The 16413-nt window shown below is 44.2% G+C and overlaps 2 protein-coding genes across 3 annotated transcripts in view; one reads left to right on the top strand and one right to left on the bottom strand.

Annotated features, from left to right (window-relative positions):
* FBXO7 (F-box protein 7) overlaps positions 1–1490 on the bottom strand; it is a 49468-nt gene extending 47978 nt beyond the window's left edge. For both annotated transcript variants that reach the window (XM_082256536.1, XM_082256537.1), the window contains exon 1: positions 1369–1490. The gene's annotated coding sequence lies outside the window, so the exon portion shown is untranslated. The remainder of the gene's footprint in view (positions 1–1368) is intronic.
* A 49-nt stretch (positions 1491–1539) lies between these two features.
* Positions 1540–15499, top strand: RTCB (RNA 2',3'-cyclic phosphate and 5'-OH ligase). Its single transcript, XM_082256236.1, has 12 exons — positions 1540–1682; positions 2143–2221; positions 5005–5072; positions 7116–7215; positions 7611–7767; positions 7915–8071; positions 9339–9498; positions 10666–10841; positions 11341–11529; positions 11830–11940; positions 12030–12149; positions 15051–15499. Exons 1-12 carry the CDS (start codon positions 1590–1592, stop codon positions 15156–15158), a joined length of 1518 nt encoding a protein of 505 aa, XP_082112362.1. The 5' UTR covers positions 1540–1589; the 3' UTR covers positions 15159–15499.
* The last annotated feature ends 914 nt before the right edge of the window (positions 15500–16413 follow it).

Raw genomic sequence — 16413 nt, 5'->3', positions numbered from 1 at the left:
GATGGAAACCCTATTTTCCAACCGTCCAGCGGATCGACGGTCTGTTCTCATCCAATTTCCCCATAGAGATGTATGGGGAACTGACAGCTGTGTCTCCGCACACAGCGTGGAGACACAGCTGTGATCCTTCTGCTCAGAGGGGGATCAGCGGATCGATCCCCCGCTGAGAAAAACGGAATCCATCCGACAGACGGACAGTGTGAAAGGGGCCTAAAACTGGACACATTAATTACACAGGTTCTGTGGCTGATTAGGTGCTAATAAAACTCACTTGGTGCCTTATCTGCAAAAAATTGGCCTCAGAACCTGTGAATTTCATATGTGTTTGGGTTTAACCACTTCCCGACCACCCGCCACAGTTTTACTGCGGCAGGGTGGCTCTCCTGCGCAAACCGACGTAGACCTACGTCGGTCATGCGTGGGAAGCTAGGGGAGCGGGCGCACTCCCGCCCCCACTCGGCAGCGGGGAAGCCGATGCACAGGTCAGGCGGCTCCGATTGCCGCCTGACACCCGCGATCGTTCCCCGCTGAGAGAGAAGGACGGTCAGTTGTTGTAAACACAGTCGACCGTTCTTCTCCCTGAAATGATCACAGAGCTCATGTGAGCCTTCTATATAGGATCACATGTCTCTATGGTCATCTGAGAAGCCACCCCCCCCACCACAGTTAGAATCACTCCCCTAGGCTCACATTTAACCCATTGATCCCCCATAGGGTTAACCCCTTCCCTGTCAGTGTCATTATTACAGTAACAATGCATATTTTTAGCAGTGATTACTGTAGTAATGTCACTGGTACCCCCAAAAGTAGTTAAAGTAACACAGTGCCAAATCGCAAAATAGGGCCTGGTCATTAAGGGGGCAAATCCTTCCAGTCTTAAATGGGTTAAAGGGATGAGGTGGCAATAAGGTTGCCACCTGATCCCTTGAAACCAGAACACACATTAATTACACAGGTTCTATGGCTGATTAAGGAGGTAAATAAGCTCAGTTAGTGCCTTGTGTGCATTATATTAGCCTTAGAACCTACATATGTGTCCTGGATTAAAGGGATGGGGTAGAAACACTAATCCACAGTCTGAGCAGAGGTGTCAGAACCAGGGGCACACACTGCAACGGGTTTCTAGTTCCAAAATATAACATACATAAGCAGCATGTCCACTCACCATAAACAGGAAACAGAACCAGTGAGGAGAGAAGGCTTTCCTCCTCACCGACCAATCAGGTGCCAGCTTCCACCCAACAACAAATACTTTGTGACAGCTATGGACAACGCCTCCACATACACCCCCAGTCGCGTGACATTCCAGAGTCCCCCAGCAGGGGGAAGCAGAGAGCCCCCCTTCCTCATCCCACTCTTCCCATATACCTGCACACAGGACCCTCTCCAGACTCCACGCACAGCGGCTCTACACTCTTTCACGTGACCAGTCTGCGGCTGACAGTCTCCGCCATGTTGGTGTGGGGCGGAAGTAGCCAGCAGCGTGATGCACTTTCCTGCCTTGCTGCGCTGGGCGGAAGTGACATGCTATTTCCGGCGCCGGCTGGCAGTGTGTGTGTCTGTGTGCGTGCTGAGATAGAGCTGTCACCATGAGCCGCAGCTACAATGATGAGTTACAGTTTCTGGACAAGATCCACAAGAACTGCTGGAGAATCCGCAAGGGATTCGTCCCCAACATGCAGGTATACCACATGTCCTATGTATAGATTGGGGGAAGCACTATAGGCCTCTATTTACTCTGCCCAGCAGATGAGGCACTACAATGGCTGGAGGGGGAGGGGGGATAATATGATGTATAGATCACTTATCTCAGAGGGGAAGGGGGTGTCCCCCATAAAGTATAAATAAAGGCAAAACTTTTTTAGTTATGGATAGAACAGCTGTTACATAATTTTTTTTATACATTTTTTATTTGTTTGTTTTTGCTGTCTATACCCCTCCCCCCTCCCCTCCTGTAGATTTAGCTTCTCTATTCGTCCTGTTTAAAATTATCATTGAAAGTGACAGATAAAGAAAATCCCAAATGTTAGGTTGTCACTAGAACAGGAAGAGAGGGGAAATCTTCCAATGTCCATCTCATCCAGCAATTTTTTGTCTGCCTTTCACCTGCTCTTACATAGTAAGTTTTCTGTGTGCTTTCAGGTGGAGGGTGTATTCTATGTAAACGATCCTCTGGAGAAGTTGATGTTTGAGGAACTGCGAAATGCCTGTCGAGGTGGAGGTAAGTCTGGCATTGATATGTAATCCAGAGCTGACATATGTATCAATATTCTATTCACGGATAGTGACTTTGTAAAATGTATTGGGGTGGAGCACAAATTATTTTCTGTTCACTGGTGCGAATGTTGAACAATTGTTTTAATTGGCAGTTGACACCAGGAATCGTACTGGAACATGCTACGCATTCCTTTGCAATTCACATGCAGTTCAGTGAGGTGCAATTTGAGCTTGTTCATTTTGAATGGCCTAAATTGCGCTGGACCAAACTAAAATTAGGGCGTGCACTACTTTATCAAAAAATGTGCTGCAATCGGATCACATGGTACCATGCGATTCGGTGCAGGCTATTACACTGCTTTTGTGGCCTGCATTTAGGGTGTTAATTTTTTTATTTTTTTTAAACCACTTACTGCCCGGCCACCGTCAAATGATGGCGGAGCGGTGCAGCCATTGTTCTGTGACGCCGTCCTATGACGGCGCACCAGAACGTCCTCTCTCGTGCACCCGCGGGGGTGCGCAGTGCAGCGATCGTGGGTGCACCGTGTTGCTAGGACACGGCACAACCCCGATCTTGGTAAAGAGCCAATGACATAGCTCTTCACCCATGTGATCGTCTGTGTCCAATCACAGCCAGTCACATGTTAATGAGGAAATGCTGTTTATCGGCTCTCCGTGCCTCACACTGTGAGTGTGTGGCGAGGAGAGCCGATCAGCGGCTCCTCCTCAAAGGGGAGACTAGGACAGATAATCACAGAAAAGTGAAAAGCGGTGCCAATTAGTGCCCACCATCAGTGCCTGCTCATCTGTGCTGCCTATCAGTGCTCATCACTGCGGCATATTAGTACCTCCTCAATGAAGGAGAAAAATTGTTTATTTTCAAAATTTACTCACCTAAAATAAGAAAAACTTTTTTTTTTTTCAAAATGTTCTGCCTTTTTTTCTAAAAAACCCATCAGTGATTAAATACCACCAAAAGAAAGCTCTATTTGTGTGAAAAAAATGATAAAAAATGTTATATGGGTACAGTTTAGCATGATCACGCCATTGTCATTCAAAGTGTGACAGCGCTGAAAGCTGAAAATTGGCCTGGGCAGGAAGGGGGTGAAATTGTACTGTATTGAAGTGGTTAAATAAACATGTTATATTTATCTGCTCCAAGCAATGGTTTTGCACGGAGCAGCCCCGATCCTCCTCTTCCCGGGTACTCTGTCGGTGCTTCTGGCCCCTTGACCTGCTAAGTGCCCCCATAGTGCTTGCTCTGCCCTGCTTCCTCCTCACTGGCTGTGAATTGACAGCAGCAGAAGAAGTCAATGGCTCCCTTTGGTGTCTCAGAGCCAACGAGGATGTAGTGAGCTGGGAGAGCAGACACTCTCGTGTACATAGCTGGATCAAGATTGGGTTCAGGTAAGTATTAGAGGGGGCTGGGGGGGGGGGAGAAGCCCACTGAAGGTTTTTTACCTTACTACATAGAATGCATGAAGGTAAAAAACATTCAGACTTTACAACCACTTTAACTATGACACCTGCTGCAAATGGCAACTACAGTGCATTTTGAACGCAGTGTGGGAAACACACATGGAACATGGGTTCACACACCGTATTTTGGTGGAAAAGGCACTTTGTTTCTGTACTATAATGTACTTTTATATCTAAAACTGAATAAACCGAACTTGATTAACCACTTACCGCATACTAACGTAGGTCTACGTCGGTAAACTTTGCGGTAGTGTACCGGGATGATGCCTCTAGCTAGAGACACCATCCCGGTACCGTGGTTTGAAGCCGACGGTTGGCTTTCCGTCGGTACCGACCGATGCGGCTCGGGAGCCGCTCGATCGGTACCCGGGGGGGCGGGAGGGGACGACCCCCCCTCCCGCCGCCTTCCGTGGCTTTGCTCGGGGTTCCCGTCCCGCCGGGAGCCCCGAGCACCCAGCCTGCGCGTCCGCCGGCTGGATGGAGTCCCGATGACGTAACCCGGAGGCGGCGTCCATGACGTTACTTCCGGGTTACTGTGCTGCAAAAGGCGGCAAATTTGAAAATCGGCTGTATGCAAAAACGCAGTTTTTGGCGTTTTGCATACAGGGAAGTGTAGTGGAGGGGTCTAGGGTCTTTTAGACCCTCGGTCCCTCCATAAAATGTACCTGTCACACATATTGCTGTCACAAGGGATGTTTACATTGCTTGTGACAGCAATAAAAGTGATCAGATTTTTTTTTTTTTTTAAACTGTAATAAAGTTAAAAAAATAAAAAAAATAAATGGGGAAAAAAAAAAAATTTAGCTGCCCCCGTCACCGTTCGCTCGCGCACAAAAAAAAACGTATACGCAAGTCGAGCCGCAAATGAAATCGCTGTTCAAAGTAGAAGTGACATCATAACTGTGCTGTACACAGCTTGTGCAGAGCTGGCACCCAGTAGGTTCCACTCACTACAGACTGCCTGCAAAATACTACAGAAGGGGGGCAGAGACAAGACCTGTCGCTCTGCACAAAGAGAGAGCAGCAGTGAGAGGTCTTTATTACAGGAAGCTCCTGCACAGAGGCGAAGCTTCACACTGGATTACTGCACAGATCTGGAAGCACACCAAAGTTGAAGTAAGAATACACATGACTTTTGTATTTTGACAATATTTGCTCATCCTGGACAGCTTTAAAGGGGAAGTGCCCTTTAACTTTACAGCATCTACCTAACTTGAAATGTTGCATTTGGGTGAACCCATCCTTTATTAAAACATAATGTGAATTTCATAACCACTTAGATCTATTTTTTTTTTTTTGCTTGTTTAGGAGCTGGCGGTTTCCTCCCTGCTATGAAGCAGATTGGCAATGTGGCAGCCTTACCAGGAATTGTCCATGTAAGTATTTTGTATTGTATTTTTAGGATGTTTTGCTCTTTAGGATTAACCCCTTGCCTTGGCAGGAGGCAGCCCTTTAAGTGGGCTGCAATATTACAGGGGGCTCCTGTTTATTCATTCACTGTGATTGCCTGCCCAGTGATGATGTAATCAGAAGCTGGTTACAGCTTGGTCACAGTTCTGCGGGCGCCAATGAAGGGTGCTTCAGAACAACACAGTGACGCATATATGCAGCAACTATGCGTTAAGTCCCACCTGCCATGTTGCCATACATATGTGTTAAGGGTTTAACCACTTGCCTACTGTGCACTTAAACCCCCTTCCCATCCAGGCCAATTTTCAGCTTTCAGTGCTGTCACACTATGACTGACAATTGCGCGGTCATGCTACACTGTACCCATATGAAATTTTTATCATTTTTTTTCACACAAATAGAGCTTTCTTTTGGTGGTATGTAATCACCTCTGGGTTTTTTATTTTTTACAAAAAAAAAGAATAAAGACAACATTTTGAAAAAAAAAAGTTTTTCTTATTTTCTGCGAGTAAATTTTGAAAATAAATTTTTCTCCTTCACTGATGTGCGCTGATGAGGCGGCACTGATGTGCGCTGATGAGGCGGCACTGATGTGCGCTGATGAGGCGGCACTGATGTGCGCTGATGAGGCGGCACTGATGTGCGCTGATGAGGCGGCACTGATGGGCGCTGATGAGGCGGCACTGATGGGCACTGATAGGCGGCACTGATAGGCGGCACTGATAGGCGGCACTGATAGGCGGCACTGATAGGCGGCACTGATAGGCGGCACTGATAGGCGGCACTGATGGGCACTGGCGGATGGCACTGGACACTGACGGGTGGCACTGATGGGCAGCACCATCAGTGCCCACACTCAGTGCCCATAGTGCTGCCAGTCAGTGCCTAGATGAGCAGGCACTGATGGGCACTGACTGGCAGCACTATGGGCACTGATTGTGGGCATTGATGGGGGCACTGTGGGCACTGATGGGGGGGGGCACTGTGTGTATGTTTTTACCTTTTAGTAATCAGGGCACTGGTGATCGGTTCCCTGATTACATGTCTCTGTGTCCCCGGCGCTGTGAGGCTCCCCCTCCTTCCTCACACTGCAGGCTCCGTGTGAGGAAGGAGCGCCGGCGATGAGAGATGATCTCATATGTTTACATATGAGATCATCGCTCATTGGACAGCCCGATCACATGGTAAATGGCCGCTGTGATTGGCCATTCACCACGATCTGTGATCGGCCGTGTCCAAGGGACACGGCCGACACAGATTTTCCCCGCTGCGCGCTTGTGGGAGTGCGCGGGGGGCGTGTCACTGGGAGGCCGTTTAAAAATGGCCTCCCGAAAATTCAAGTCCGCGCTGCAGCCGTATATAGGCTGTAGCGCGGATGGGGGGAGGTTAATCATCCTCAAAATTACAGATGAAATATGAAACTTAAGTATCTGATCATCCCAGCAATGTTGAGGGACAGTTGATGATGTATCAACAAAAAGATCATACAGTGTGTATGTATAACCCTAACAATTACCTTCTCTTACTTAGTCTCTTTGGTTCGTTAAATATACCATTATAAGTGTTTTGTTATATTTGTTCAATAAATGCAAAAGATTTCTTGCTTAAGTAAGCCCGGGCTGCATGACTCCTCCCCAGAGGATTTGTCCATGAGACCAGGGCTCACAGGAAGTGGGTTGAATGATGCTGAATAAGATTCAACCCAGAAAAGAGAGCACCAGAGAGAAGGTGAGTATGGGACCCGTATCATTGATTTATCCAAAGCTGATCTCCACACCACCAGCGAGGGACCTCGGCAGACTAGGGTAAGAATATCTTGCTTCACAAGGTAATAAAAATACTTGCAGGAGGGCTGAGAGGGGGAGGGGTTAATGTTTGCCTGAGAGATGGTCTTTAATTATTTGATACACCACGAGGTGGGCTTTAAATTTGAACAGTGTTTTGTGCTTCTAAAAATATAATTCTGCTACATACTGTACTTCTAAATGTTTTGTTTTCTTCTGCTTCAGAGGTCCATTGGTCTTCCCGATGTCCACTCCGGCTATGGATTTGCCATTGGAAACATGGCTGCTTTTGATATGAGCAACCCAGACGCTGTTGTATCTCCAGGTTTGTTTATTTTTTTTTTTTTCTTGAGGATTAGAGTTAGAGAAATTGATCCGAGATTGACTGCTGATTGGGCAGATTGTGATAAATTGGGTATTTTAGAGGCAACCTTTATTTCTATTGCCCCAATATGGGGCAAATCCTATTCCAGAACAGCTCTCATTGAGGATGTTTTGTGGATAGGTATTGAGATAAATTAGTTATCTATATTTACTATGACATCTATATTTATATCATTGTAGGTTGTCTGTAATCTCTATATAAGCCTAGGAATTGATCAGCTCATATTTTAGCCTTAGTAAAAAATATAAATTTGCTTAGTAATATAGCAACTAATAGTTCCATTGAAGCAGTGGACAGTTTTATTTCATTAGCCTGATAACCCTTACCTTATGCAGGTGGTGTCGGATTTGACATTAATTGTGGAGTCCGTTTGCTACGCACCAATCTGGACGAGAGCGATGTACAACCTGTGAAGGAGCAGCTGGCCCAGTCTATGTTCGACCACATTCCTGTCGGAGTGGGATCCAAGGGCGTCATCCCTATGAGTGCCAAGTATGTGGTGACACAAATAACTCATAACATTGAAGAAGTAGCAGAAGGGAATGTTTCCCTTGTAAAGAACAACATATTCATTTGAGAATCTAATTTTGTTTAATACTGCTTTAAAATTAATTTGATGTATCCATGCTCTGTGTCTAGGGACCTGGAAGAGGCTCTGGAGATGGGCGTGGATTGGTCTCTAAGGGAAGGCTATGCTTGGGCAGAGGATAAAGAGCACTGCGAGGAGTATGGCAGGATGCTGCAAGCTGATCCTAGCAAGGTGTCTTCCAAAGCAAAGAAAAGAGGCCTACCCCAGGTATGGAATGATCTCATAGAACTTTTGCATATATCTATAGGTTGCATAATGTAAGTATGTGTAAACAACTATGCTTTTCCTGCTAATCTGCTCATTTTTTTTTTCCTTTTTTACATTATTTTACATTGCTATCCGTTGACCATTTTAATTATATTTCCTTGTCTTCTATTGGGAGACATAGATTCTCATTAAGCAGCCTAGGGTTATACTGCCACCTACAGAAGAAATTGAAAATAAGCACGTAAAAGCTGTCTCCTAGAGACTATAATCCTTCCTATACTATTCATGTATGCGGCAATATAACCCTAGATTTCTCTAAAAAGAGCTTCATCCATTTTTTTTTTTTTAAAAGTACAAGTCAGCAGCTAAAAGTACTTTTCCTGCAGGTCCCACGCACTGCTATCTTGGATTCAAGAGCTGGCTGTGATTTATCCCGCTGCACATGTGCAAGATTACACAGCGCAGTGAGCCTGGTCCTGCAGCCTTCTGGGACATGTAAAGTGTCCCAAGAGCCTGCAGGCGGGAGGTATCTGTCAAATAAAGGTACCAACTCCCAGAAAAAAAAAAAAACTCAGATGTGATAGTGTGGGGAGGGTTTTAAGTGGTATGTTCACTTTTGAGTGAAGGTACCCTTAGGCCCCTTTCACACAGGCGGATCTCAACGGTCCCCCCATGCATCCCTATGGGGCATCGGATGTCGGCGGAGACATGTTCGCTGACATCCAATCCGATCCATCAAATCTGGACGGATGAAAAACCCTATTTTCCATCCGTCCAGCAGATCGGATGAAAACGGACCGACGGTCCGTTCCCATCCGATTCCCCCATAGAGATGTATGGGGCTCTGACAGCTGTGTCTCCGCACACAGCGCGGAGAACAGCTGTCATTCTCCTGCTCAGCGGGGGATCAGCGGATCGATCCCCCGCTGAGATAAACGGAGTCCGCCGACGGAGCGGATAGTGTGAAAGAGCCCTTAATGAAAATCTGTAGTTTTGGATTCTAAAACAATTTTATAGAAAGTTCAAAAATCTTATTTCAGGTGTGTGTGTGTGTGTGTGTGTGTGTGTGTGTGTGTGTGTGTTGTTGTGTGTGTGTTTTTTTTTTTTTTTTTTTTTAATATATTTAATTTCCATCTGGCAGCCATGGCATGTATTTTTTTCCCATCTAAAGTTCTATAATGCATTTAATTTCAATTACTGTATTTATAAAAAAAGTTTGTTTTCCAGCCCATGTGATTTTATGACATTTTCTTTGCCATCCTCCCAGCTGGGAACTTTAGGTGCTGGGAACCACTATGCAGAGATCCAGGTTGTGGATGAAATCTATGATGAATATGCTGGCAAGAAGATGGGCATCGATCACAAGGGTCAAGTGTGTGTTATGATCCACAGTGGTAGCCGAGGCCTGGGGCACCAAGTAGCCACAGGTAGGTTTTTGTGAATATGTTTTACTAGACTGAGTTTTAATAAATGCCTGCACTTTTGTAAATGTCCCCAGCTGTGCATTAGTATTTTCAGAATACTGTGCCTTTTTAGAATTTGAATTTCAGGCAGAATAGAAAAAGAATTTTAATCCAGTTTTGTATTCATTAAAATGTATGCTTAGATTTAGCTTCATTAAATACCTGCATTGTCTTTATGTTAACCCAAAAATAAATATTGCATATACTGTATATGTTTGTATATTAGTGTAGCTGTTGATAAATGTTACGTGTTTTGCTTGCTTTTCTTTCTCCATTTGCTGTAAAATGCCTGATGGCTTTCCAGTTCCTTTTTGTTTCTTCTTTCAGTCTGACCACACCAAGCACTGTTGTAGATCTGTATTGGCGTGGTCAGTTTACAGACCTAAGCTTGCTGCTTGGAGCTACAAGACGCTGTGCCAATGCATGACGTGCCTGTATCGCCTGTAGCCATGACTGCTGGGAAGGGCTGGCAGGATGCTGTACTGGTCTTACGGAAGACATCACAGCACCGTGCCTCTGTACTCCTCTCAAGAGCTCTCAGACCAGATACAATGAGTGGGCTTGCTCTTGGAAGGAGAAATGTAAATATCAAAATTTCTTGATGAGAATGTCAGTCTGCAGCAGTGCGTATTCCTATGCAGACTGCATGTGTATGCAGGCTGCCCTATATAATGCCCTTATGCGATACTAAGCCTCCATTGGTAAAAGAACTGAAATCCAATGATTAGAGGGCTCAGGCTAGGACCACCAAACTGGTAAGGAAAGGGCTAGATGCTGGATTTCCTCCAGCCAGGAAATGAAGCAGGTTCTATGTGACTTGCTGCAGCTTCTTATGTACGCCGTAAGGTGCTCACGGTGTGCAGAGAAATCAAAGTATGCTATTTCAATTCAGGAGAGGAGCCTGTACAACTACAAGGATGAAAGGAAGGCTGGAGTTCAGATTTAAGGAAGGGAACCCTGTACGAAGTCTCTGCTTTTATAAGAGAGACATTTGGGAGAAATACTATTGTTGATATACTGTATAATACAAACCTAGAACGGTGTAAAGCAGATGAAGCAAGTTCTTCATAATACTAATTAGACCAGTTTAATTGACCTAAATGTGATGACTGTCATTATTTTGCCTTGCAGATGCCTTGGTTGCTATGGAGAAAGCCATGAAGAGAGATAAGATCATAGTCAATGATCGGCAGTTGGCATGTGCCAGAATTTCCTCTCCTGAAGGCCAAGATTATCTAAAAGGCATGGCTTCTGCCGGCAACTACGCCTGGGTGAACCGCTCATCCATGACTTTCCTCACAAGACAGGTAGGGATTGCTAAGGCCTAGACTGATTAGATAATTTCCCCACTTAGATTCTTTTATATAGTTATCAGGCAATGATAAATATATATTAGCCTCCCTTATCCTGTTTTAGAGGCCTCTGTGACCGGTTAGGATATTGTGGGCTACTGAAGCCAAGCTGGTCATTTGGGGATTATGTTGTTGCTGTTCTGCATGACTTTGAGAAAGATGGACTTGATTGCATTGAGACCCCCAGGTGCTTTTACTTCCAAAGGTAATGTGTAGCATTTTAACCTTGAGCAGGCATCTCTTATGTACTGAATGTTACAACGACTGCACCTGCTGACCTTTGTATCCTAACCTCTTGGGGCTCTTCTGTTGATGAAATACCCTTTTAGTTCCAGATGACTCATCAGACCTTTGGTTGGTTTATTTGTGGCACATCCCCTTGTGCCTTTCTTCCACTTTTCACTGTGGGCTGCCAACAAGTGAACAAACCTGTTCTGTCTTATGTCTCTTGTAGGCCTTTGCCAAAGTGTTTAACACGACTCCCGATGACCTTGACTTGCATGTCATCTATGACGTCTCTCACAATATTGCCAAAGTGGAGCAGCACGTGGTGGACGGGAAGGAGACGACCCTGTTGGTACACAGGAAGGGATCAACGCGAGCCTTCCCACCCCATCACCCGCTGATTGCTGTGGATTACCAGGTGAGAAGACTTAATCAAACCTTCTAATAGGACTTCTATAAAATGTAGCCCAGTTAAGTTTTCTGATCACTTGATCTAAGGATTGGCACCCCACTGGTAAGTTAAAACAAAAGTATTATTTTGTAATCTTCAGGCACAAAATGATTTTTAAACGTGTGCAAAAATGGCTCTGGCAGCAAAAAGCTTAATGGCAGGCCATAGTTCTACCTTTTTATGCTTTTAAAGTTCTTTCACTTTGAAACGGTATTAAAGTTCTGTACTTTAGAAAAATCGCTAATTTCGTTTTTCTTCTCACCCCAGTTGACCGGACAGCCAGTGCTAATTGGTGGCACAATGGGGACCTGCAGCTATGTCCTAACTGGAACTGAGCAAGGGATGACTGAGACATTTGGCACCACTTGCCATGGAGCTGTAAGTAGACATTTCATCTTATATGTGTGTTTGTATACAAGCAACCAGTGGCCTTTTTGTGTTGCTAAAACCTAGACTGTCTCCTGCAGGGACGGGCTCTTTCTAGAGCCAAGTCTAGACGTAACCTGGACTTCCAGGATGTTCTTGACAAGCTGGCAGATATGGGTATCGCTATACGAGTGGCCTCACCAAAGTTGGTTATGGAGGAGGTAAGTTTCATTGATTTATAAAAATATTAATTTGTTTTGATTTTTATTTTTAAAGATGTCTAAATGAATGTGATGTATTGGTGGCATAATTATAGGCAGTGAATGTGACTTTACCTAACATTTACAGGTGGTTAATCTTTCCCTGTAGTTTAGGAGAAGATTCAGCTGCAGTGAATTTTTGGTGAATGTGCTATTTACTGCTACTACTATAAATATGTCCCTTAGTTTAAAGTGGTTGTAAACTGCTGGCTACTTTTTTTTTTTTTTTTTGGTCTGCAAGGTAAAGGCATAATGTGCTAGTATGCATCACATTCTAGCATATTCTGTGAAACTTACCTGAAAACAAAGCCCTCCAGTGATGTGATGTAGTTGCTGGAGGCAGCGTCCATCTTCTCCCAGTCTTCCTTCATGGTCCGCGGACTCGGGCTGTGTGACAGGCAAAGGCCGCGATCACGTCACTCCGCGCATGTGCGGGGGAACCTCACGGCACAGTTATCTGAAGGAACGGCAGGGGAGGCTGTTTCTTCAGATTGTATGCGCCGATGACTTAATCGGCTGAATGCAATGTACATATCTCCTAAATGGTACACGTTTAGGAGATATTGACAGTATCTATACGTAAGCCTATAATAAGGCTTACCTATAAGTACATATTTTACATTCGACTTTACTTCCTCTTTAATTGCTACATCAGTATTTGTTCAGTTCAAATCGGCAAAATTCATACCATTTACATCAAAACAAAAGCTGTTTAATACCTTGCATAAAAGATAATGCCTTAATGTATGTAGGTAACATAGGCACTATTTACAAAGGGTGATGATACACAATAATTTACATATCGCATAATAATAAATGGCAGGAAAATGTATACGTCACATCCTGAAGGTCTCATAGATAACAGAAACGTGGCTACTATCGTCCCTGAGTTCTACTCATGCGACGCTGGAATGGTAAACGATTCATGCAGCCAGATGCCCTACATGTTTCGCTTGAATGATCAAGCTTCCTCTGGAGCTACTGGTACATAACATTCCATATGGAGCCATGTATGAATTCAAGGCAGGCCTGAGCCAGTGTGTAGAAAAGATAAATGAAGTAAATCATGACGGGTAATGGTCACCATGACACCATGATGGTGGTTTCTCCCCATCCGGGGGATACCCTTGTTAGAATAGTTCCATTCTTGATGCCTCTGCCAGAGTGACCTCCCTTCTGGCATATCTTATTCCTTATACATCTGGCTAATTGCCGTTTGTGGCAATCTATTTATACTTTGTGTCCTTCAAGACATTCTCATCTGCTCCTGGTACCTTTTGGCAATTCATTCCAATAAGTTCCCCCGTCATGATTTACTTCATTTATCTTTTCTACACACTGGCTCAGGCCTGCCTTGAATTCATACATGGCTCCATATGGAATGTTATGTACCAGTAGCTCCAGAGGAAGCTTGATCATTCAAGCGAAACATGTAGGGCATCTGGCTGCATGAATCCTTTACCATTCCAGCGTCGCATAAGTGGAACTCAGGGACGATAGTAGCCACGGTTCTGTTATCGTCTATGAGACCTACAGGATGGTGACGTATACATTTTCCTGCCATTTATTATTATGTGATATGTAAATTATTGTGTATTATCACCCTATGTAAATAGTGCCTATGTTACCTACATACATTAAGGTATTATCTTTTATGTATTGTGTTTTTTGTTATTTCCTCGTTTGGGAATCCTTTCTGGTTTTAAATGTCAATCAATAAAAAGTTTTCTATTATAAGCCGCTATCAGTGCCTATAAAGTCCATATCTTTCTCCACTTATCTGACATTTCAACTAGGATGTGGCACTTTTTCAATTATTGCTGCGCCCAATTTTGCTGCTAATTGGCTGCGCATTTTCAATTCTTTCTTTAGAAAGAAGTCACGGCCCCTATAGAAAAGCCTATCTCCTGCCAGCATGCTGCAGAGAAGGACTCCTTCTGTCTGTCTGGAAGCAATAGTTTCATTGCAGAGGACTGGCACACCCCTTGCAGAGTTAGCACCAGAGCTCTCCAATCAGTAGGAATCTTGAGCTTTGGTGATTGCAGAGCGATTGTTCTGACTCACCATTGAGGAGTGGTGGGGATTTTACCTCTGCAGAGAAACCACTGCTTCCACACAGAGTGCAGGGATTTTTCTTAGCTGCAAGCTGGCAGGGGATACACTTTTCTACGCGGGCAATGGTTGCTTTCTAAAGAAAAGACGCTGTAAAACTTTGTGCACAATTTTATTTTGATGCATCTGAAATTTGTTTAGCTGACTTTAAAGGTTAATTTGAACTTTACAGAAATACCTCAGGGAAAGGCTTCAAGAATCTTCTAAGACATTTAAAGGATAAGTTCACTGTTTAAAAAAAAAAAAATGTAATAAATGCAAATGTATTTTTTTTTTGCAGGTAAAAAAAATGTACATTTATTATTTTTTGCTGCAGGAGCCTGTAAAGCATTGCACCATCCATCAGCAAGATCGTTGGTGCCATGCAGGTCTCCTGCAGATCTGTCAGTATTTGGGGCTACCTCATACCTTGTACGCGGTCCTATACATTCTAACAAGAAGACTCTATGAACTACCACGGCGCTCACAGCGCCGTGGTAGTTATTGAAAACTACAAGCCGACTGCCTCAAAGGCTGCCAGACCTTGTAGTTTTGCATTCACAGGACAATGTGAATGAGTGACATGGCTAGGTGGGAGGAACCCACATTTTTTTAAAAAATTGTGAAACAAAGAAGTAGATCCCTGCTAGCTGTCAGGTCGGGGGGGGGGGGGGCAATCCCTTTGTAACATGTTACGAAAGGTGAACTTATCTTTTTAATTTCAGTGTGTAGGTTCCTTCCTTTCAAATCATTGTTTTTATATCTTTGTAGGCTCCTGAATCATACAAAAACGTCACAGATGTAGTGAACACATGTCACGATGCAGGAATCAGCAAGAAAGCCATCAAGCTGCGGCCCATTGCCGTGATTAAGGGCTGAGTGCAGCGAGGACACAGGACTGTACACAAACTGAGAACTAACGCTAAATTGGGAAGCCTTCCTTTTGTGGTGGAATTCCCAGTTCTGAATCAATATTTGATTCAAATTTTTTTTTTTCATTTCTCATTTTTTTCTTATCTTTTATTTTTCATTTAATTTCTCTGAATCTGATTATACCCTGTGTAACAGGAATCGGTCTTCAGTAACAATGCAGTAGTCAGGGAAAGTCTTGCTTCAATACAGATTTGGATCTCCTGCTTCCTCTTTCCCAGTTTGTGTTCAAAGGAGCCTGTTAGGGCTATTGAAGCCACCATTTCTGCCTTGTATGGAGCTTCCAGGGCTGTCATGCTGAATCTGTTTTCAACACGAACTACCGGAGGATGATAGGCAGGGCCAATGTCTAATCTAGAAATTCCTTGCCTTCTATGCTAGAAAACCTATTGTGGCTCTGCCATGAGACAAAGAGCTTACTTCCTTGTTTCTTACTGCTCTGCAGTAGAAAACGAGGTAGGTCAGACAGCCAGAAACATTGTTGTCAGCTTTGTGTTGTCCAGTCTGCCAGGTTATAACCCCAATGTTCCATATCTTTTAGGTGAGCGAGTTTAATGAGATCTGCATCAGCACTGTGGAGGCCCTTAGCTAATTATGTTTTCCATCATAACTCTTTGATACGTAGACAGTATTTCTACAATCATTCATTGGGGGGATACAGCAGACCTCCTGAGACTATACACCCTGCTCTTAGGAGGATGGCCACTATGCAGAATGGCACTGTTCCTCCATTTGTGACCCATATCCCTGCTCAGTGTTCTGTGAAACTCAGCAGTGGCCCACACTAGATCTGATTCTCTCCTGAAATGGTAAATGTATGGACACCCTTAGAATTAAATTCTGTTTTTCACAGCTGTTTTGGCTTTCATCACCAAAAATGTCTTATCAAGCGTTAAAGCGACTCTTTAAAATTTGTTTTTTTTTTTTTAAAACAAAGGTTCCCCCCCGCTGTGAATCTCTACAGTTTTCCAGATTGTTGGATGCCTGGTCCTCCTCTACACACTCTAGTTAGTTCTTTCCCCAGACCCTTACAGGACACAATTGTGATGTTATGTGCACCACAGACCAGGTATCTGACTGTCTTAGAGGCTGAAGAGTTTGGATGTGGCAGGGTCAGTCTTAACCTTGTTCTAAGCAGGGAAGCCTTTTTTGTTTCCTTTTTAAACTAGCAACAGCGACTCTTACTTGGTTGCTAGAGACAAAG

The sequence above is a fragment of the Pelophylax lessonae genome (genome assembly GCF_965119305.1).
Source record: "Pelophylax lessonae genome assembly, chromosome: 4".
NCBI classification, from domain to species: Eukaryota; Metazoa; Chordata; class Amphibia; order Anura; family Ranidae; genus Pelophylax; species Pelophylax lessonae.
This window is presented reverse-complemented; position numbering and strand designations above follow the sequence as displayed.

What these genes read in the sequence shown, in the direction of transcription:
- RTCB (XM_082256236.1), top strand. Translation starts at nt 1,590, where the DNA reads ATGAGCCGCAGCTACAATGATGAGTTACAGTTTCTGGACAAGATCCAC. An exon ending in AGAAAAGAGGCCTACCCCAG is followed by an intron (nt 8,072 to 9,338) that starts GTATGGAATGAT and finishes CCATCCTCCCAG; the next exon opens with CTGGGAACTTTAGGTGCTGG. An exon ending in TGACTTTCCTCACAAGACAG is followed by an intron (nt 10,842 to 11,340) that starts GTAGGGATTGCT and finishes TGTCTCTTGTAG; the next exon opens with GCCTTTGCCAAAGTGTTTAA.